Below are 22,660 nucleotides of genomic sequence, written 5' to 3'. Positions count from 1 at the left end.
TCACTATTCAAATAAACCTATCATTAAAATTATAGACTGATCATGTCTTTGTCAGTGGGCAAACGTACAAAATCAGCAGGGGATCAAATACTTTTTTTTCCCCTCACTGTACTAAATGCACAAAAATGTGAATAACACACAAAAATCCATCTTGAGTTACATACAGTATTAGGAAGCCAACCTGTCCCCAAATATATGCAGATAGATTATATGCTCACCATTTAATGACAATCAAATTCAATAGTGCAAAACAACACTTACATTACACTGGCAATACATAATGTTTGTAATTCTTACAAAAATAAAAACTCTAACACTACCTCCCCTCTACCATCCATTAGGTGAGTATCGAATAGCAGATTTACAGCTGGTCCATTATCTTATAGGACATCTGAAGGAACACATTACAGGCTGGCAACATGTTGACATGCTTTGACTGCACCAAAAACAAAGCATGATGCAAAAATTATATGATTAAATCACAACATGAATGACTAAAGTAATTTAAATGCAGTCCTCGTCATTACAGTCAAAAACAGCAAATGTCTTGCTGGTCTTACTTTCAGTGTGCCTTCATATTCATGTACAGACAGAATTCGTGCGGCACATCAGTTGGTTGGGCACTGAATGATCCCCAGACCAATCTAGGAATATCGAACAATGGCATCAAAATGATTTATGCAACGCAGCAGATTAAAAAGAAGGCCTGTTTAAGGAGACATTATGAGGCAAAAACAAAGCAAAGGTGAAGGCATCTGATGTCTCGCCAAGCATTCTGGTCTACACAAGGAGTATCATAGCGCTAATGGGTTAAAGATAATTTATTATGACACAGCACACACCAATGCTGAGCTCTCTAGGAAGCATTGCTTGACTATCTTCCTCCTTCCCTGTTCTTCTCTGATCAGATCCTCCTCTCAGCATACAGTAACATACTCAAGTCTAGTTTACCATGGACCCCACAAGAGCCTCCAACACATCAAACTGTAACAGGTCTGGTTGCCTGCCTGCTACTGACAGCTTACACCAGTTACAATATGTCCTGTGGAAAATGTTCTACAATATTGATGTTTTTCTTAAAATGTCCTCTGGAACATTTTCTTCAATATTCTTGTATTATGCAAAGGGTTCTCGCTGTCGCACTGGTATCTAAATTTTAAATGGATACAAAACTCATGGTGGGAACCTGGGGGTTCAAAAGTAACTGCTTCAAGCGGTCGTAAAAATTAAGTAACATATGGAGTTGTACTATCTTTGTAACAGCGAGAGTACCTGTGGGGACTGTGCCTTCCTTGGAATGTCCTGATGGAATCAGTCGCAACCTAAGATCTTCAGAGGAGTGTGTGTGTGTGCTGGGGGTCAGGTCGCTTCACATCAATGGAAAAATAATTATTCTTTCTTCAGCTTGATATTGATAAATTATGAAGTATTCTTAGACTTGTTGGCCTTCATCTTGCTTCTTATAAAACATTGTTTTCATGCTCAAACTTCTTTCAGCAACTGCACAGAGTAAAAAAGACACCGTCATTAAGAAGTAGACTAATGATTTAAAACAACTTGTACAAGAACACACTTTTCAACACGGCAGACTAGCTTCACTGAGCAGTTCATTCAATACAGCTGGCCTTATTGAAAAATGAGTGGGGCTGCAACATGCCTGACCCCTTGACCCCTGAAAGTCCCATGATGACACAGTGAGACACACACTCCTCACACGTCCACTCATCAGGCCTGGCTGTATGCACTTGACAGAGCATTCCTTTATAATAGCACTGTGGACTGACAGGGTCTGATTCTTAAAGAGCTGAGCAGGTGGACATTACATAACAGTAGACGTTCAAATGGGGCTGGTGGTTAAACATCTGTTTAAGTGGTTTAACGGCCTGACCACAGAATTATATCTTAGAACTAATTTAATAGGATCTCTATGGGCCGGCCTGGCTCCTGCCAAAGGCTGCCATTGAATACCGTACGGACAATGTAGTGTATTTATGAATGCAGTGCCACCTTGTGGTCCCTATGAGAAGAGCAGTGGAGTGTTGTGTACTTACCATGAGATGAATAAAGAGGAACAGGTCCTTTTCAGATTCCTTGCTCTGCGATCATTGACTTGGGCCTGCAAATGACAGGAGTATGAATAAACATGTTTCTGTAACATTATCCCCATCAATCCCTTCTATATTGCTAGTGAGAGGAACTATTGCTTGACCATATGGACATGTTGACTACTGCTTGGTCTATACCAGGGATCTCCAACCCTGGTCCTGGAGAGCTACTGTGCATGCAGGCTGAAGAGGGGGTTAAAGATCCCTGGTCGATACAATATTCGGCTATCACGCACAGGCCATTGTAGTGTAACTGTCTACTCCCTACCTCTCTGCCTTGGCTGAAGAAGACTCCTGTGGGTTTGCCTGCTGCCGCTGTTCCTGCTCCATCCTGTACAGGCAGAGGGACACAATACAGATGTAGGATCTTCATTTGATCACCCTGCAGGAAATGTAAAACTTGTAGTGTATTTGAGGTTTAAAAAGGCTTCGGAAGTTCGTAATTTCCACTTTGAAATGTCAGACATGATTTTCCCCTACAAAAATGTCCATTAATTATAATGCACATTTCCTGTTGCTGCAGGATAATTTTCCTTCTGTAGCAAACTGGATGGAATTAAGATCCTACATCTGTACCTACTGAATAAAAGCTTGATGAATGAACTGACTGAGGCTACAGCATTGGTCACCCCTGAATCGATTGAGTATAAGCATATCTGACTGATTAATTCGATAAAAAAAATAAGACGTAAATGTATTTTACCTTTCTTTCCGAGCATTGATCCTCTCCTCCTCAAATCTGTAAAAAGAAAGAAATCATACGATCCCTATTCCTATCCAAGTCCTTTTCAAGTTGGAATACAGATCCTATCTTGGCTGAGAATAACACAATTAACATATCAATTCCTATTTGAAAACCTTTGATATTTAAATGTATTCTTCTATGACTTATTTAGTGCCTCAAAGTCTCTGCCAGGCATCCACGTCTATTCACTGAGGGAATAATTATTCGCTTGCAAGTTCACATAATTTATTAGTCTACACATTTTACTCCAGCAAAATTGCAAATCACTGCAAGTCAGTGAATGATAGTGGGAGTCAAGTCTTCAGCTCAGTTACTCCCCAAGGTGGTTGATGATACTTACTGCACCACACATTCTGGGACTTGCACATGTTCCATGGGGACTATCTCTGCCAGCTCGTCCAGACTGTGCACATACTGGATCTTATTCATAAACTTCACACTGCAAATAACAGGATACAACAACAAGTTACATTGATGTTGTGTTTACAACTATAAATTGTCAGTCACAGTGACGATATGTAGTATTTAACTGTGTTATTAATGTGTCGTTCTGTTGTGTGGTCACCTGATGAAGGGCCTGGATATGGCCAGCACAGTGCGGATGAACCAGGTGGGGTGGGCAATGACCAGAGACTTTAGGTTCTTCCTGAGCCTACAGAGACAACAGAAATAAGCAGTTATTGCAGTTTAGTCATTTAGCAGACGCTCTTATGCAGAGCAATTATGGTTAAGTGTCTTGCTCAAGGGCACGTCGACAGATTTTTCACCTAGTCGGCTCAGGGATTCGAACCAGCAACCTTTCGGTTACTGGCCCAATGCTCTTAACCGCTAGGTTACCTGCCGGCAGTTGAAATAAGGAAATACAGACATCCCATTGTGCTGGAAGAATCTATCAAGAGGCTTAGGATGAGTCAGTCCCTTTCCCATTGACTGCCAGTAGCAGTGACAAGCACAATTACTCTCCATGAACTTTTCTGAAACTCAGTTGACGTTTATGTCATGCACGTCCATCCTATGTCAACAGCATGAACAATCGCATTAAACAAGCTGTCGTTTAGTAGTTAGTATAAGATATAAATATCCTTACCTCCTATCAATCATCTGATAGCATTTCTTTAGCCATCCTATGCCTGGCATCTTGCCCCGCGGTGTGGCTCCATTCATGTAGATGATCAAATAGTCCTCAGCCACCAGCATTTCTAGACTGCTAACCACATACCTGAGAAGGGAAAAAGATTGAGGTTCATTTTATTGCTGCCATTGCAAGCACTAAAGAAATCTCAAATCAGGTTATATTTTCTGGCAGCGTAAATTTTCAATCCAACATTCCTACATAATGTATGGCATGCTCTCTGAATTTTATTTTTATTTTTATGATAGCATATTGTGCATGATAACCTAGTTTAAAATATCACTACATAGCGAGGCTTTCTGATGGGTGCCTCGTCATAAATAAATAACACAGTTACTCACAGGAAGAGGTTCTCCATGATGTAGTGATAATCTGCACAGCTGCTGTCCGGCAGGTAGCAGGCTGAGAACACTATGATGGCATTCAGACCCTCACCATAGTAACCTGCAGGAGGAGAGTAGAGAGTGAGAGTTGGCATGGCCTGTTAGTGACACCAATGGGATGAACTATGTTGGATGCACAACCATTTACAGACAAACTCAGTTTGAGATGTAATAATTGGCACCATGTTGGCAGAGAAAGTTCCATGATAATTCAATTCTAATTAGTTTAACTTTGTATACAGTATCTATAGCTCTGGCTGGATGCTGTTGGCTGGACACTGACCCCCATGGGTGATGACACGGAGATACGGCCTGATGACCTGCATGTCAATACGGTGCTCCTGCTCCCCGATGATCACTGTCCTCCATAGGCGCCCGTTACCCCCCGTCCCATCAGCACAGTCTTCCTCCTCTCCGTCACCAGGCCCCGCTTTGGCGTTGGCAACCGGTGTATCATCTGGACATACATAGTGGAAAGTTGAAAGGTGTTTATGCTACAATGTGAAGCTAATGTATTTGTATGAGTGAGACAAAATTGACTTATTTTATGTCATCCATCTTTGTATTTCTCTTCAGTATCTTAGCTTTTGTGCTGTTTAGCTGTGGACTTAAACATTAGTGTACATACGCAGCTATTTATCTAGCCGAAGTGGGTGCCAGACCGTTTCTGCGCTAGCTACATTTAGCCAAACAACAGGTTGTCTGAAGCAGAAAGACTGGCTACCAGGCTGGCACCAGGGCTACCAGGCTGGCAACCAGGGCTACCAGGCTGGCAACCAGGGCTACCATTAATCCACGCCCCATGAGCCCTACTCACCTTCCCACTCCAGCTCATTGCCATTGGTGATGAACTCCAGAGAGTCGTTGTCGTCGGGGGTGTCGATGTCGTCCACGTTGATGTCCAGGTCGTCGGGCGTATCCAGGAAGTCGTCAGACAGCAGGGAACCCTCGCTGTGGTCCAGGGACAGGTTGATATCCGGGGCCACTAACGTACGCAGCTTGCGATGGGTGGACACTACTCCACCTCCGCCACCTCCACCAACATTCAGAGAGTTGGGGGGAGCTGCGGCAGAGGTGGTGAGACTCTTAGTAACTGGTAGTGTACACACATAACATCCAGTTGAATTCACAGTTGAAGGGTTTATGAAGTAGCATGTGTAAAAAAAAGATTTCAAGCATCAGTGTGTTGTCAAGGCTTATTGTCATAAAGTAATATATATTTTTAACAATATATTTATTGGCTTTTTTACAATTTAACAATCATCAGCAAAATATGACAATTAGATAATGCCCTGTTATTCCCCCACATACACAAAACAGCAGGCTAGTCATAAAGTAATATTGCTGAAGTTACTTACACTATACATACAAAAGTATGTGGACACCCCTTCAAATTAGTGGATTCGGCTATTTCAGCCACACCCATTGCTGACAGATGTATAAAATCGAACACACAGCTATGCAATCTCCATAAACAAACATTGGCAGTAGAATTTTCTTAGTGACTTTCAACGTGGCAATTGAAAGGATGCCACCTTTCCAACAAGTCAGTTCTTCAAATTTCTGCCCTGCTAGAGCTGCCCCGGTCAACTGTAAGTGCTGTTATTGTGAAGTGGAAATGTCTAGGAACAACAATGTCTCAGCCGCGAAGTGGTAGGCCACACAAGCTCACAGAATGGGACCGGCGTGTGCTGAAGCGCGTAGCGCATAAAAATAGTCTGTCATCGGTTGCAACACTCACTACACTTCACCATCTGGCAGTCCGACGGACGAATCTGGGTTTGGCGGATGCCAGGAGAACGCTACCTGCCCCAATGCATAGTACAACTCTAAAGTTTGGTGGAGGAGGAATAATGGTCTGGGGCTGATTTTCATGGTTGGGCTAGGTACCTTAGTTCCAGTGAAGGGAAATCATAACACTACAGCATACAATGACATTCTAGACGATTCTTTACTTCCAACTTTGTGGCAACAGTTTGGGGAAGGCCCTTTCCTGTTTCAGCATGACAATGCCCCCATGCACAAAGCGAGGTCCATACAGAAATGGTTTGTAGAGATCGATGTGGAAGAACTCGACTGGCCTGCACAGAGCCCTGACCTCAACCACATCGAACACCTTTGGGATTAATTGGAATGCCGACTGCGAGCCAGGCCTAATCGCCCAACATCAGTGCCCGACCTCACTAATGCTCTTGAGGCTGAATGGAAGCAAGTCCCGCAGCAATGTTCCAGTATCTAGTGGAAAGCCTTCCTAGAAGACTGGAGGCTGTTATAGCAGCAAAGGGGGGACCTCCATATTAATGCCCATGATTTTGGAATGAGATGTTCGACGAGCAGGTGTCCACATACTTTTGGCCATGTAGTGTAAGTTAATTGAGCTACCAAATGCCAGTCACATATTCTTTTAATGTTACTCACAGGCTCTGTCATCGGTGAGACCACAGGATGACTCCATGTCACCGTCCTCAGGAAGTGGTCTGAAAATCAACAGAGCCACAGCCACACACAATAGCATGACATGACCAAACTCTAAAGCCAGCCAGTCAAACTGATTCAAATAAACCAAACCCCAAATAGTCCTGGAAGCACACTAGTACAGTATCACATCATTGCAGATGGTGAAAAATTAACATAAGCCAGCAATCATGTCAGTGGGGTTGTCAGTGACCTGGCTCAGCACCACAAAGGTAGCACAGAGAGAGAGGCTGGGTGGTTATTATCAGCTCCCCAGGGAACTCTTTAGATTGTAGCCCTGCCATGATGAGATGAGGGACGGAGAGGCGGTGGTATGTTAATAAAAAATAAAAAACTATTCTCTGTACAGGGAGGCAGACACACTGCTAGGTTACCCCTTAACACGAGGTGTAATTTCCCTTGTCACCTATTGTAATGTGAAACAATGAGGACGACAAGAAGGATGAGGGGAATGAAGGGTATAATACAGGGGGAAACAACAACTACTACATACCAAGAGGTAATGAGGAAATATAAGGTATACAGTCCCACTGTGCCTTGCTGCATAAGCCGAAGACATCCTTTCATCTTAACATCCCAGGGTGGACAGACAGTTCATAACAGAGTGTTGCCAAAACAACATGACTGGCAATAACAAATGACAAGAGCATCCGTTACTCTGCATGGTGTCCGACCTAGCGTCCAGTGGCGGCTGATGAAAATATTCTCGGTGGGGCTGTGCCATACTTTTTTTTCCTGTAACCATCGCGATATATTTTAACACAAACTGCAGGACAGCAGTGCTCAGTGAAACATTCAGTAATTATTTAATGCCAGATATTAAAAAAGTTGAGGCATTCTTACACAAAAACATATTACACAAACCCAAGCCTTTCATTTGCATTTAAAGTGAACTTTTTTACCATTGGTAGTAAACAGGCAACGCAACAGGCATGCTGTCAGAACAGAGTGGAAAGTGGACAATAACATGAAATTATTATAAAGTTTATAGGAAATCTTACACTGTATAAAAGGGATGTATAATATAGAAATGGATATCAAGTGGATGAACTCAAACCTTTGACTGGAAGAATAGCATACAGTATTTATGATCATACTAAATGTGACTAATTGTTAATGTGCTCCAGAACTGCAACAATTAATTGATACAAAACAACATATATACAGTAATATTAGCAAAGACACTATTAAGACTTTCTAGAGTACCATATATAACTGGATTTTTATGCTAAGGTCAACTATATACAAAGAAACATGCGGCCAGAGCTGCTCTGTGTGTGTGTGTTCTGTCATCTTATTTGTACAGGAATTTTGCCCGTCTGTCCTTCTGAGTGGCAAACCTCTCAATGACCCTTTGATTAAAGTCAGGAATGTCCCTGACAAGTTTCTTCTCCATGGAGAGCATGGCCAGAGCGTTCAGGCGATCCTGTGTCATGCTGTTTCTCAGGAAGGTCTTGATCCTTTTCAGTGTAGAGAAGCACCTTTCTGACTCAGCAGTTGTCATGGGTGTGGTGATGAGGATCTTGAGGAAGGCTGGCAGTCTCTGTGAAAGTGCTCTGAAGGTTGTTCTCCATGAAGAACTGGTACAGGGGCACTGCACCACTACAAGCCTTGAACTCACTGTTCTCATAGATGAGGGACAGTTCGGTTTTGAGCTTGGCCTTGTTCAACATGGGGTACGCCTCCACGGTTGTTTCCAAGCGCTGTATCGGGAACTTCACACTGTGTTGTGGGAACAACTCTCCGTGCAATAGTGTTGCGCTGATGAGGTGCTGGGTGAAGGAGAACCTCTCTTTGGCATGACTCAGGATGGTATCACATACCTGTAAAAGATACATCATCAGCTTTAATTTGCAATTAAGCTATTTTGATGCAAGTGATCCCTGACTGACAGCATGCCTATGTCCAACTCCAAGTATATGATTACCAAGGTGCTGATTGTTCAGGGTTTTGGCTACATACTACCAGGCCTGAAAAAAGTTCTAGGGGGAAACACTGACAATTACATCACAACTTACCTCTATAGCCAACCTCTGTTGTTCTCCTGGTCCCAGCATCCTCCGTCTGCTTGATGGGCTGTTGCTGCTCGTCAGATGCGCTGTCCCCACACAAAGAGGGAATTGAGGCCCTGGGTCCAAAAATAAAGTTTAATTTGATAACTTGCAATCAGACTTCTTAGCTCACTGTAATTCCCCCTCAACACACAACCAGTGACTTTATATATATATATATATATATATATATTAGACAGACAGACAGACAGACAGACAGATAGTGTGTATATACACACAAACTATGTCTAGTAACTGCTTTTAACCTGTGATGTACATAATTAACTGATGTTATTACGTTTAAAGCCTTTTTCTATTACATTTGTGAGAGGGATGCAACATAATTTTGTTCTGCTGTGCACTTAGCAATAAAGTTAATCTTCAATAACAACTAGGCCTCTTCTAGAAATTGACCTGGTGGACACCTGAATAATTATTACAAACTGTGTAGTACTTTCCTGCATTATTATCAACGTCTGATTGTGTCTTTTTGGACAAACACTTGTTCTCGTGGTCGAGTAACAACAACTGCGCTCCTTGAGTGACGGGGTGGTACTTGGTGAGAGAGGGAGAGAGACGACCCAAATTGCGGAGTAAACTAGAAAAACGGACGTTACACATGGCGGAGTGGCATTACCACATTTAACAAACCAAACATTGAAATACCGTTATAGAAGGTAAAGTAAAAACCCAAACTGGTCTGTGCATCAATACCGGTATATAGTAATATATAGGCAACATACCGTAAATCTGTATCAATTATGTATCAGTTTTACATGTGACCCATATCAAATTTGCGCATTCACACTGAAGGAGCACACAAATGCAATGCTCATTTGGCGTGATTGTCGTGGTAACACAGGTGAAAAAAAATCCTGAATGGTATCCTAATGGCAGCCATTTTGGTTAGGGAGAAATACAAACAACTCTACTGCCATACATTCCAATTAGACTGAAGGCATACAGTTGTGTCCAAATATATTGGCACCCTTGGGCTTTTCTTAAATAATTCCCTATTTCTTCTAAAATCAGTTGGAAATTTGAGAGGAAAAAAATGGGTCTCCACACCTTTAATTATATTTCTGTAAACTTAAGTTTACAATTGTAATTTAGAAAATATAGACAAATGTCATGGACTAAATTATTGGCACCCTGGAGCTAGTACTTGGTTGCACAGCTTTTGGCCAAGATAGCTGCCAACATATGCTTATTGTAGACATCAATGAGCTTGCTGCACCTTTTCTGCTGGCAATTTGGCCCATTCTTCAGCAGCAAACTGCTGTAATTCTTCAATGTTTGAGGGTTGCACTCCACCAACTACTTTTTTCAGATCTTGCCAAAACTAATGTGGTCCCGTGTAGCTCAGTTGGTAGAGCATGGCGCTTGCAACGCCAGGGTTGTGGGTTCGTTTCCCACGGGGGCCAGTATGAAAAAATGTATGCACTCTTAACTGTAAGTCGCTCTGGATAAGAGCGTCTGCTAAATGACTAAAATGTAATGTAAATGTCTTCTCTTTCCTTTTAAAATACTAAAACAAATATAATTGTGACGGCTCTATGATAATCACTCACTTTGATGACCAGACACATTTAGGCTTTTAAACTGTTGTAAGTGAACTATTCATCTTTCTAACAGCATCTTTATCAGCCAATAGTAAATATAGTTATTTACCTGATTCTTAGCATGCTTTCTGTGAACCTCTGGACAAGTGCTTTAATGAAGACAGGGTCGATGTTCCTCTTCTGCAGCTGGCTGAAAAGCATGTCCACATTTGGCATGATCTTGTGGAACAGTGCCAGGAAAAACAGAAAGCCTCGTCTTGAAGCATCCTCACAAAGCCCCCGCCTCTCTGACAGTCGGGGCATCAAAGTTCCCAGAGTCTCTGATGGTCTGGAAACACGTTAGGAGGTCATCCCTGTACTCGTACACAGTGTTTACAGCGCGACTGTGGAAGTTCCACCGTGTTGTAGAGGCTCTGGGGGAGTCTATGCGCAACCACTTCGTCAAGCACGGTGGTTCGCTTGGGAGACCTGGAGAAGAAAGCAGAAAATCCTGCAAGGTCGGAAAAGAAAGTGCCGATCCTGGGGATGCGTGAAGTAGCCTGCTGCATGATGAGGTTCAGCTGATGTGCAGCAGTGGACGTAGTGCGCATTTTCGTACACATCCACTATTTTACGCTGCACTCACCGGTGGCTCCCCTCATCACACTTGCTCCGTCGTAAGCCTGGGCAATAAGTTTGGCCTTTTGTCCATGTGAGAGTATGGTGCTGAGCCTCTCCAGCAGCGCTGTAGCGATGGTGTCGGCGGTTGGCGTTCTCGATCAAAATGAACTCAAAAACGCTCTTGGACGTTACATTTTAGCATCGATGTAGCGTATCACAAGCACCAACTGGCAGTGGGTGGAACGTCAGTCGCTCGTCACAGCTTGAATGGCGATAAAATCAGCACTCTTTACTTCCTCCAGGATGTAATCCTTAGCACTGACAACATACAGTCCAACAGCTCGTTCTGTATCGTCTTTGACGTGCCCCTTAAAACGGTAGCTGTCTTCAGGTGCTCCTCCAGCACACTGTCGAGGGAGGCAACAAAATCCACTAAGCCCCGGAAAATGCCAGGGTTGTCCGAGGAGTCAGTCTCCTCGTGCCCACGCAAGGCCAACTCAAAAGCCCCCACAGAACTTCACACAATCGATAATTTTGGATAGAATGTGCCTGTTTTTATCCACCTCCTCATTGTGTTTCCTCACCGCAATCCTGTGGCCGTCATCCAGCTGCGTAGCAATGTTCACCCTTCCTAATACAGCTAGCTTTACAGAGTTGTCCATGTGTGCCCTGGTGTTCTCATGTTCTTTACCTTCTCTGACAGGTGCTTCATATCCCTCACTCCGGTACCTGTCCATGCTGAATCTGACCCGTCGTTTTAAAAAGCAAGCACGGAAAGCAAAATAAAGCATTAGCATCAGTGCACCCAGCTAGCCAAGCCTTCCTGGTGTACCAGCTACGGGAGAAGCCCGCGCATATACTGCTTCCCTTTCTCGCTAGCCTGCTGTCTGATTGAGAGGTCAGGTTGATCTGGGCCCAGCTCTTTCACCCGAACTTTCTCTGACAAAGTTCTCCTCTCAAACGGATCTTGGAGGAGAGATTTCACCGAGTTAGGGTTGGGTCTTGGAGGAGTAACGTTTGCGTTCGCCATTGTCGTCTAGTAAAAATGGCGCCACTGGAGCCCGGTCCTTATTTTATCAGGGCGAGCTTGGGGCGATAAAATAATCGCCCTCCTTGGATTCAAATTAAAATCGCTGATTAGCTACATTTTATGTCATACATTCATATCTTAAATTAGCAATTGGCTTAACTGCTACGTAGACCCGCCTCCTCGGGGCACTTTCTGTATCGCCCAGAGCTGACGAGGCGTTTGACAGGCAGAGGAAAGGTTGCGAATATGATTTTCTATCATATCTTACACATATTACTGTGTGCATTCCATATTTCAAACACACAAATATTGACATACTGATGTTTTTATTATTATTATTATTATTTTTATTTTTTTATTTTTAAAAAAAATAATTTTATTTAAGGGGCGGCGCCCTAGCGCCCTCTATCGGCCAGCCGCCACTGCTAGCGTCCCTGAAGACAGACTACTGCTATCACTACTGGCAAGCTTCCATTGTTCAATAACCATTTTCCAACACAAAATGAAACCCATGAAGAAGAAATGAAATAGGATTGATGTCTAACAAAGGGTATTATAATCCCAAATGTCAAGCAGTCAGGCCATATTCTTCTCCTAAAATGACGAGGGCTAAAATATCATAAGAGTTTACCTTATGAAAAAGGAGAAGGATGATTTCAAAGATGATTTCCAGGCAAGTAATTTACTTCACAGCCCTAGATCCTATAATATTATTCATTCCCTTATCTCAGTAGATTATAGGGAGCCTCAGGCACATCATCCTTCAGAGCTGCTGCTTTTCTCTTCCTCCTCCTGCTCCTCCTCTTCCCTATAGCTGAACTGCCACCATTTTCCTCGTGATGCTGTGTTTTTGACTCGTGGCTGCGTCACATGACATAGCCCATCGCCACTTAATGAGAGCTGCACCTGCTCCCTGCGCTCCCTCAGATGGCAACCTGGACTCAGAGGTAGACGCAACATAGTAAAAGTAAATCTGGCACACTCCAATTAGTTTGATATGTTACGTTTCGTATGGTATGTATTAATTTGTGGATGTCCATCATTCATTTAGTATGATATGTTACGAATTTCAATTTTTACAATATGTTACGAATTTGCTAAACTTATGATATGTTACGATATCCAATTTGTTGTGGCTAACATTAGTTAGGTGGCTAGATGACTAATGCTAATGTTAGCTAGGTGATTAACATTAGCCAGGCTAGGGATTAGGGTTAGGGGTTAAGGTTAGGGTTTGGTTAAATGGTTAAGATTAGGGGAAGGTTAGCTAACATGATAAGTAGTTGCAAAGTAGCTAAAAAGTAGTAAGTAGTTGCAAAGTTGCTAAAATGCTCAAGTTATCCGTGATGAGATTCGAATACTCAACCTTTGGGTTGCTAGACGTTTGCGTTATACGTCCACCCATCCACCCCGACCAACCACTCACTTTTGTTTTTGCTTTAAGTAACCTTCTGTCTTATGTAACCATACCAAACCTAACATATCATACTCATTTGCTTGTCCCGGATTTACATTTACTATGTTACGTCTAGTCTATGAGACAAGGCTGCAGATGGAGAGCAAGAAAGATGCTGCCTGGTGTCAGGATGCTCTCTCTCTCTCTCTCCTACAGAGCAAGTATCTGATCTCCCTGCATCTCATAGTGACAATAAAGGGAGATATCATGCCTAAATCAAGTCCTCTTCGTAATTCTTCAGTTCTTGGAGGCCAATTAATCTTTATCAATGCAGTGTTTGTGAATGTTTACAGCACATATTATTGCCATATAACTATTGCAATTTCAGAGAAGGTTGATTTCAGTAGATGGGGGGTATCTGCTGGGTATTCCAGGCTATAATTAGACCAGCTGCACAGGGCTAGCCCACTAGGAAATCCTCAAGCACATTTAGCTGAAGCTGATTATAATAATTCAACAACAAACATCACTGCAAACATGAGTCATTGTCATCTACCAGTTGTGATGAAATGCCACCCAACCATCACATCTCCTCAGTACCGATGCCCAGGTGTTTAAAAAAACCCACACAGTAGCATTCTAAAGTGTCTTTTTTTTAAACTGTGTGATTATTCTTGCCATAACATAACAAATATTATAAACTGGGTGGTTCGAGCACTGAATGCTGATTGGCTGATAGCCATGGCATATCAGTCCATATACCACGGGTGTGACAAAACAGTTATTTTTACTGCTCTAATTACATTGGTAACCAGTTTATAATAGCAATAAGGCACCTCTGGGGTTTGTGATATATGGCCAACATACAGTACCACGGCTAAGGGCTGTGTCCAGGTACTCTGCGTTGCGTCATGCTTAAGAACAGCCCTTAGCCATAGTATATTGGCCTTAAAACTCACCCCCTCGGGCCTTATTGCTTAATTATAAACCGGGGTGTTTGAGCCCTGAATGCTGATTGGCTGACACAAAATTACTTGTTTACTGTACTAATTATCTTGATAACCAGTTTATGTAAGGGATAATCAACTAGGGGCTATGTGTTCTATGAACGACGTGGAAGGTGTGTTCCACGACGCGCTAGCGGAGTGGAACTGACCTTCCACAGAGTTCCATTATTTTCCAGAGAATGCATAGAGCCCCGAGTTGATTATCCCTTTTATACCATGGCTATAATTGAACATATTTGTCACTAGAAATGTGTTTATTTGCTGGTAGAAATGTGTTCAACATCCACTGAAGTAGCTAGAAAGTTTACTATAGAGCTACAGTAGTTGCCGTGGTAACCAAACAAACAAACTTGCTAGTTTAGCTAACCAAACCACTAGCTTGCCATTATGAAAATCTAAATTCAACAGTGACAATAATGTTTTCAATAAGACTTTTGCTTACAAAAGCAACTCAAATATAGAACATGTAAGAATGAACTATAGCCATTTAATTCTACCGTGCAAATATGCTGTGCGCTCTAGAATGCCCTTCAAGCCAATCAGAAACAAGTATTCAACAATGCCATGGTATCAAATAGCAATAAGGCACCTCTGGTTTGTGGTATATGGCCAATATACCAAGGTCTGTATACCGGCACTCTGCGTTGTGTCATTTCTAAGAACAGCCCTTAGCCGTGGTATATTGGCCATATTATTTTTATATAACCTCTATTTAACTACCCCGGCCAAACCCGGACGGCGCTGGGCCAATTGTGATACACTGCCGGATTGTGATACAGCGTGGAATCGAACCAGGGTCTGTAATGACGCCTCTAGCACTGAGATGCACTGAGATGCAGGGCCTCAGACCACTGCGCCACTCGGGAGCCATACCCCCTCAGGCCTTATTGCTTAATTGTAATCCTTGCGGTTACACTTTAGGCCAAGTATACTGTACGTACCGTTGGATTACTGCCATAAATACAATGTAACGGTGAGTTATTACAATACTTGATACACAGTAATAAGGACCCTGTAAAGTACAGCATCATCAAAGTCATCTGACACCCACCTGGGGAAGTCATCATCCTGCCACTCATCTTTATACTCCATGTTATCCATTCTTAGAGTCGCCTCTGTGTCGCCTCATTCCATGAAGGGGAGGAGAGGGGCCTGCGGCACACAGACAGAGACAGACCATGCATAATTAACTGACCAACAATAATCAATAATCAACCTGTTACAATGGAGCACTTTGAGCTTTGGAAAAGTGCAACATCACAATTATAGTGATCACTGATCACCATCACTACTATTAATAGTATTATCAAATTACCTCAAACCAAATCAAACCAATCCTCAGGTATGAAGTGCAAATGGCAACTTCAATAAACCCATGTTTTGTGTAACACAGAGAATGAGTTTGTACAAAAGGAACAATGGTACAGTTATTAGGATTTTTATTTCATTTATCAGTATTTATCATTTCAATTGAGAGGCTGAATCCAGGCCACGGGGCGTTTACAATGCCTTGCAAAAGTATTCATCACCCTTGGCGTTTTTCCTATTTTGTTGCATTACAACCTGTAATTTAAATGGATTTTTATTTGGATTATAAGTAATGGACATACACAAAATAGTCAAAATTGGTGAAGTGGAATGAAAAAAATAACTTGTTGCAAAAAAATTCAGAAGTCACATAATTAGTTAAATAAAGTCCACCTGTGTGCAATCTAAGTGTCACATGATCTGTCACATGATCTCAGTATATACAGTGGGGGAAAAAAGTATTTAGTCAGCCACCAATTGTGCAAGTTCTCCTACTTAAAAAGATGAGAGAGGCCTGTAATTTTGGCCCCATTCATTCTTTCCTTTACACGGATCAGTCGTCCTGGTCCCTTTGCAGAAAAACAGCCCCAAAGCATGATGTTTCCACCCCCATGCTTCACAGTAGGTATGGTGTTCTTTGGATGCAACTCAGCATTCTTTGTCCTCCAAACACGACGAGTTGAGTTTTTACCAAAAAAGTTATATTTTGGTTTCATCTGACCATATGACATTCTCCCAATCCTCTTCTGGATCATCCAAATGCACTCTAGCAAACTTCAGACGGGCCTGGACATGTACTGGCTTAAGCAGGGGGACACGTCTGGCACTGCAGGATTTGAGTCCCTGGCGGCGTAGTGTGTTACTGATGGTAGGCTTTGTTACTTTGGTCCCAGCTCTCTGCAGGTCATTCACTAGGTCCCCCCGTGTGGTTCTGGGATTTTGCTCACCGTTCATGTGATCATTTTGACCCCACGGGGTGAGATCTTGCGTGGAGCCCCAGATCGAGGGAGATTATCAGTGGTCTTGTATGTCTTCCATTTCCTAATAATTGCTCCCACAGTTGATTTCTTCAAACCAAGCTGCTTACCTATTGCAGATTCAGTCTTCCCAGCCTGGTGCAGGTCTACAATTTTGTTTCTGGTGTCCTTTGACAGCTCTTTGGTCTTGGCCATAGTGGAGTTTGGAGTGTGACTGTTTGAGGTTGTGGACAGGTGTCTTTTATACTGATAACAAGTTCAAACAGGTGCCATTAATACAGGTAACGAGTGGAGGACAGAGGAGCCTCTTAAAGAAGAAGTTACAGGTCTGTGAGAGCCAGAAATCTTGCTTGTTTGTAGGTGACCAAATACTTATTTTCCACCATAATTTGCAAATAAATTCATTAAAAATCCTACAATGTGATTTTCTGGATTTTTCTCTCTCAATTTGTCTGTCACAGTTGACGTGTACGTGTACCTACAGTGTGGAAAAAAAGTATTTAGTCAGCCACCAATTGTGCAAGTTCTCCCACTTAAAAAGATGAGAGAGGCCTGTAATTTTCATCATAGGTACACGTCAACTATGACAGACAAAATGAGAAAAAGAAATCCAGAAAATCACATTGTAGGATTTTTTATGAATTTATTTGCAAATTATGGTGGAAAATAAGTATTTGGTCAATAACAAAAAGTTTCTCAATACTTTGTTATATACCCTTTGTTGGCAATGACACAGGTCAAACGTTTTCTGTAAGTCTTCACAAGGTTTTCACACACTGTTGCTGGTATTTTGGCCCATTCCTCCATGCAGATCTCCTCTAGAGCAGTGATGTTTTGGGGCTGTCGCTGGGCAACACGGACTTTCAACTCCCTCCAAAGATTTTCTATGGGGTTGAGATCTGGAGACTGGCTAGGCCACTCCAGGACCTTGAAATGCTTCTTACGAAGCCACTCCTTCGTTGCCCGGGCGGTGTGTTTGGGATCATTGTCATGCTGAAAGACCCAGCCACGTTTCATCTTCAATGCCCTTGCTGATGGAAGGAGGTTTTCACTCAAAATCTCACGATACATGGCCCCATTCATTCTTTCCTTTACACTGATCAGTCGTCCTGGTCCCTTTGCAGAAAAACAGCCCCAAAGCATGATGTTTCACCCCCATGCTTCACAGTAGGTATGGTGTTCTTTGGATGCAACTCAGCATTCTTTGTCCTCCAAACACGACTGAGTTGAGTTTTTACCAAAAAAGTTATATTTTGGTTTCATCTGACCATATGACATTCTCCCAATCCTCTTCTGGATCATCCAAATGCACTCTAGCAAACTTCAGACGGGCCTGGACATGTACTGGCTTAAGCAGGGGGACACGTCTGGCACTGCAGGATTTGAGTCCCTGGCGGCGTAGTGTGTTACTGATGGTAGGCTTTGTTACTTTGGTCCCAGCTCTCTGCAGGTCATTCACTAGGTCCCCCGTGTGGTTCTGGGATTTTTGCTCACCGTTCATGTGATCATTTTGACCCCCACGGGGTGAGATCTTGCGTGGAGCCCCAGATCGAGGGAGATTATCAGTGGTCTTGTATGTCTTCCATTTCCTAATAATTGCTCCCACAGTTGATTTCTTCAAACCAAGCTGCTTACCTATTGCAGATTCAGTCTTCCCAGCCTGGTGCAGGTCTACAATTTTGTTTCTGGTGTCCTTTGACAGCTCTTTGGTCTTGGCCATAGTGGAGTTTGGAGTTGACTGTTTGAGGTTGTGGACAGGTGTCTTTTATACTGATAACAAGTTCAAACAGGTGCCATTAATACAGGTAACGAGTGGAGGACAGATGAGCCTCTTAAAGAAGAAGTTACAGGTCTGTGAGAGCCAGAAATCTTGCTTGTTTGTAGGTGACCAAATACTTATTTTCCACCACAATTTGCAAATAAATTCATTAAAAATCCTACAATGTGATTTTCTGGAGAAAAAAATTCTCAATTTGTCTGTCATTGTTGACGTGTACCTATGATGAAAATTACAGGCCTCTCTCATCTTTTTAAGTGGGAGAACTTGCACAATTGGTGGCTGACTAAATACTTTTTCCCCCACTGTATGTTGGAAGGTACTCTGGTCAGATGAGACTAAAATTGAGCTTTTTGTCCATCAAGGAAAACGCTATGTCTGGCGCAAACCCAACACCTCTCATCACCCCAATGTTTTTCATCGGCAGGGACTGGGAAACTGGTCAGAATTGAAGGAATGATGGATGGCGCTAAATACAGGGAGATTCTTGAGGGAAACCTGCTTCAGTCTTCCAGAGATTTGAGACTGGAACGGAGGTTCACCTTGCAGCAGGACAATGACCCTAAGCATACTGCTAAAGCAACACTTGAGTGGTTTAAGGGGAAACCTTTAAATGTCTTGGAATGGCCTAGTCAAAGCCCAGACCTCAATCCAATTGAGAATCTGTGGTATGACTTAAAGATTGCTGTACACCAGCGGAACCCATCCAACTTGAAGGAGCTGGAGCAGTTTTGCCTTGAAGAATGGGCAAAAATCCCAGTGGCTAGATGTGCCAAGTTCATAGAGACATACTCCAAGAGACTTGCAGCTGTAATTGCTGCAAAAGGTGGCTCTACAAAGTATTGGGGGGGGGGGTGAATAGTTATGCACGCTCAAGTTCTGTTTTTTTGTCTTATTTCTTGTTTGTTTCACAATAAAAAATATTTTGCATCTTCAAAGTGGTAGGCATGTTGTGTAAATCAAATGATACAAACCCCCCAACAATCCATTTTAATTCCAGGTTGTAAGGCAACAAAATAGGAAAAATGCCAAGGGGGGTGAATACTTTCGCAAGCCACTGTATCTCCCTGTGTAGCATGTGAGGAACATGTGACTCAGGTCCCCTTGCAGCTTCACTCAAAGTCAATCACAATGAAGGAATTTCCTAGGTGGAATCCAAGAGTCCAGGAGAAATCAACTCTGAATCCCTCCTCCTCAGCTACTAATCCTCAGCTCAGATGCCACCTTTTTGATGTGTTCAGGCTTGTCCTGTCTGTCTGCCACTAGTTTAAAGAGACAGTGCCAGGCTTACAGCATCATAATACTGCCTCCAGGTAGCTCAAGCTGTGTTAAATGTTAACATCATGTAAGTCAGTGCACAGTAGTGTAATCACTGACATTCTGTTTTCAAGAGAAATTTGTAAGTGTAACGTGGGGTTTCAGTTTTCGTTACCATCATCCACGGTGTTGAATAAGAAAGAGGTACTGTAATATTATTAAGAGTCAGATACACAGCATATTTACTGCTGAGGTTGTATGGTTCATTGCATTAGAATGGGACCGATGTTGTTTAATGGAACTGAAGTCCTCCTCTCTTTGTACCTCTTCACTCATGTGGAAAATCAACGAAGCCTGACTGGGGTCTACTGAGGTACATACAGTAAGTTCCCCAGGTCAGCTGTGGACATATTTATAGAAACATATACACTGACGGAGGGCTCCTTAAGTACAGTACCTATCTGTGGGTAAGTGGCAACATCTACTCTGAGAATTCACCCAACACGAACACAGTAAAATAAATAAGGAGATACGTTGTTGTCCGGCAATACTTAAAATGCATTGTAAGATGTACTATGTTTTTATAATGTCTTTGTAAAATCATATTAATTATCAAATACAGAGGAGTGGTTAGGTAGGTTAGGCTCTACACCACACACACTCTCAGCGGTTATAGGGAAGTGTCCTTTATGCCCAAGGGCAAAGCAGAATACCCCAGCCATAACCCACAAAAGAAGCTGCTTGTATTCCATGTCAGTTCGATTGAGTGTGCAACCGTGAGCCTTATTGTGTGACCAGAATAATTTGCATACCCTACTACACCCAACTGTCTGTGCCTAGTGAAGTAATACAGTATCCTATCCTAACTATAACTCGTCAAATGAAAAGGGGCTGGCATGTTATCACTATGGAGGGAAGACGAAAAACACACTAGCATGAGAGGTGCTCAAAGTAATCAATTGCCCGCATCTTTCATTTATAAAACACTATGGATTGTTTTGTGCCCTAACTATAATGTTCATGCACAGATATTTATGGGATCCTAATACTTTAAGGTAATACACTGACAATGAAATGACGGTACTACTTTTCTGGAGGGCATACAAATGGAGACTATGCCTGTAGGCAGGAAGGTATTCAGTATGCTGCCAGGCATTGGATTAAATGAAGAGGAATTATAGTAGTGTGCAGTCTGCATCTGCAAGGAAAATGCAAGAGCAGAATACAATGGAAACAGTCTTCCTTTATCATTTAATCCTATTGAGTTGATGTAATAGAAAATGGTTTACTATACATTTACTATACATCTAATACACACACACTGTACAAGGAGTGTGTAATAAAGAGAGTAGAGGAAGAATGCAAGGGCATCTGGTCTGAGCGGCCGTAGTACTCACATGGGCAATAAGAGATCCCTTGAATCTCTTCCGTCCGTCTGTCCGTCCCTGTGCGTCCACCCTCCTTACTCACTGATGTAAAGATTGGACAGCTAGGAATTGTAATCCTCCAGACCAGGGTCGATGCATGGGTCTAGTGAGACGCCCCACTTTCTCTCTGCATCCCCTGTGTCAGGCAGCAGCAGGTGTCTGAAGACAGGGGGCAGCTCTGGTTCCCTAAATCCCCCTGGCCACCTCTGTTGGGGAAGGAGAGTGTGAAAGAGACTGGCCGTGAAGACTGAAGTGACAGGCTACTTTAGAGTTCCACTCAAACCTTTAATTTGAAGGCATCAATGCTGGTATCATTATGACTGTTTCTGGTTGTCTATTCTGCCCATGTATTTCTGATCATACTCTAAATCCTTTTGTGAGAATCCCTCCTCTCTCCATCCCATAATAGCTAGTCCATCAGTGCCAATTCCTCTTCAGCAGTTATACTGTACTATCCTCTCTGCTCATGTTGGTTTACTCCAGTCCATACTGGGATACTCCTCCTGTTCCTATCTGCCTGTTTATTCTAAAAACAACACAGATATATCAACTCTCTTTGTGTTTTTACTCCATGAGCTGCTGTGAATGGTCCTCTATGCCGACTGTTCCCTGGCAACAGCATCTCCCTATCTCTCTCTCTCTCTCTCTCTCTCTCTCTCTACACATCACTACCCCATCCCCTACACTCACTTATTCAGTCTCACTCTCTCACTTCAGTTCTCCACCAATCATATCCCCTTGGCATCCACACATTTCTCACTCTGCTGCTTATGCTCCACCTATTCTTGTCCTCCTTTCTCCCTTCTCCCCTTTTTATGCCCAGCTGCAGTAGTGGACTTTCACTCTATGGAGCATTCTGCCCTAGGCAGCAGTGGTGGTGGCAGGCGGCCAAACAATGCCAGTTGGACACACCAGAAGGTCTTATATGTGGCACTTGTCTGACCCATAAAACATGCTTCGTTCGCCACTAGTTTGGTTGTATCAGTATGGACTCTGCACAGCTTGGAGATTTTAAACAGAATAGAATATAAATGTTCAGTAGGCTATATAGGCCTATACGGATTTAAACTGCTGATAGGCTACAAATAGGCTTCAAATACAACATTTCACCCTTCTATTCAGGATGGATATTTGCATGATTCTTACCTCTATACCTCTAATAGCCTACTTTTTGCACCTGGTTATGCAAACCACCCGATCTCAGTAGCATATGTTACTGTACGCTACATACATGGCGGTTTATTATTGCAACAATGTATCGAGAAAATGATACTGTTAGAGCAGAATTTCACGTAAACAGAGTAGGGTATAAATGTACAGCTATCGTTTTAAACGATGAAATACATTGTCCCAGCGCCTCTAGAGTTAAAATGGCAATCTGCAGTTGTTACATCCATTTTTTTATGGTAATGAAAAAAAAGAAAACAA

General features: G+C 42.6%; 1 protein-coding gene across 3 annotated transcripts; it reads right to left on the bottom strand.

The window, feature by feature from the left end:
* Nucleotides 1–205: 205 nt before the first annotated feature.
* On the bottom strand, nt 206–21,900 carry LOC121576820 (caytaxin). 3 transcript variants are annotated; one of them, XM_041890330.2, is made up of 13 exons: nt 21,203–21,897; nt 15,538–15,638; nt 6,784–6,842; nt 5,183–5,428; nt 4,649–4,822; nt 4,324–4,426; nt 3,938–4,069; nt 3,416–3,502; nt 3,191–3,289; nt 2,809–2,844; nt 2,374–2,436; nt 2,052–2,116; nt 206–1,500 (listed from the first exon to the last, which is right to left on the bottom strand). In XM_041890330.2, the coding sequence occupies exons 2-12, from the start codon at nt 15,585–15,587 to the stop codon at nt 2,083–2,085; spliced, it is 1,083 nt and encodes a 360-aa protein (XP_041746264.1). In that variant the 5' UTR covers nt 15,588–15,638; nt 21,203–21,897; the 3' UTR covers nt 206–1,500; nt 2,052–2,082. The 3 variants fall into 3 exon arrangements, with proteins under 3 accessions (XP_041746264.1, XP_041746267.1, XP_041746266.1); XM_041890332.2 differs by lacking the exon at nt 206–1,500 and adding an exon at nt 1,507–1,779 and having other exon boundaries at nt 21,203–21,900; XM_041890333.2 differs by lacking the exons at nt 15,538–15,638; nt 21,203–21,897 and adding an exon at nt 12,715–12,954.
* Nucleotides 21,901–22,660: the final 760 nt, after the last annotated feature.

The sequence above is a fragment of the Coregonus clupeaformis genome, chromosome 11 (genome assembly GCF_020615455.1).
Source record: "Coregonus clupeaformis isolate EN_2021a chromosome 11, ASM2061545v1, whole genome shotgun sequence".
In the NCBI taxonomy this organism is placed as follows: Eukaryota; Metazoa; Chordata; class Actinopteri; order Salmoniformes; family Salmonidae; genus Coregonus; species Coregonus clupeaformis.
This window is presented reverse-complemented; position numbering and strand designations above follow the sequence as displayed.

Coding starts and splice junctions, on each gene's coding strand:
- LOC121576820 (XM_041890332.2), bottom strand. CDS start 15,587: ATGGATAACATGGAGTATAAAGATGAGTGGCAGGATGATGACTTCCCC. Junction 6,843..15,537: donor CAGGATGATGACTTCCCCAG/GTGGGTGTCAGA, acceptor GTTGATTTTCAG/ACCACTTCCTGAGGACGGTG. Junction 5,429..6,783: donor TCTCACCGATGACAGAGCCT/GTGAGTAACATT, acceptor CCTCTGCCGCAG/CTCCCCCCAACTCTCTGAAT.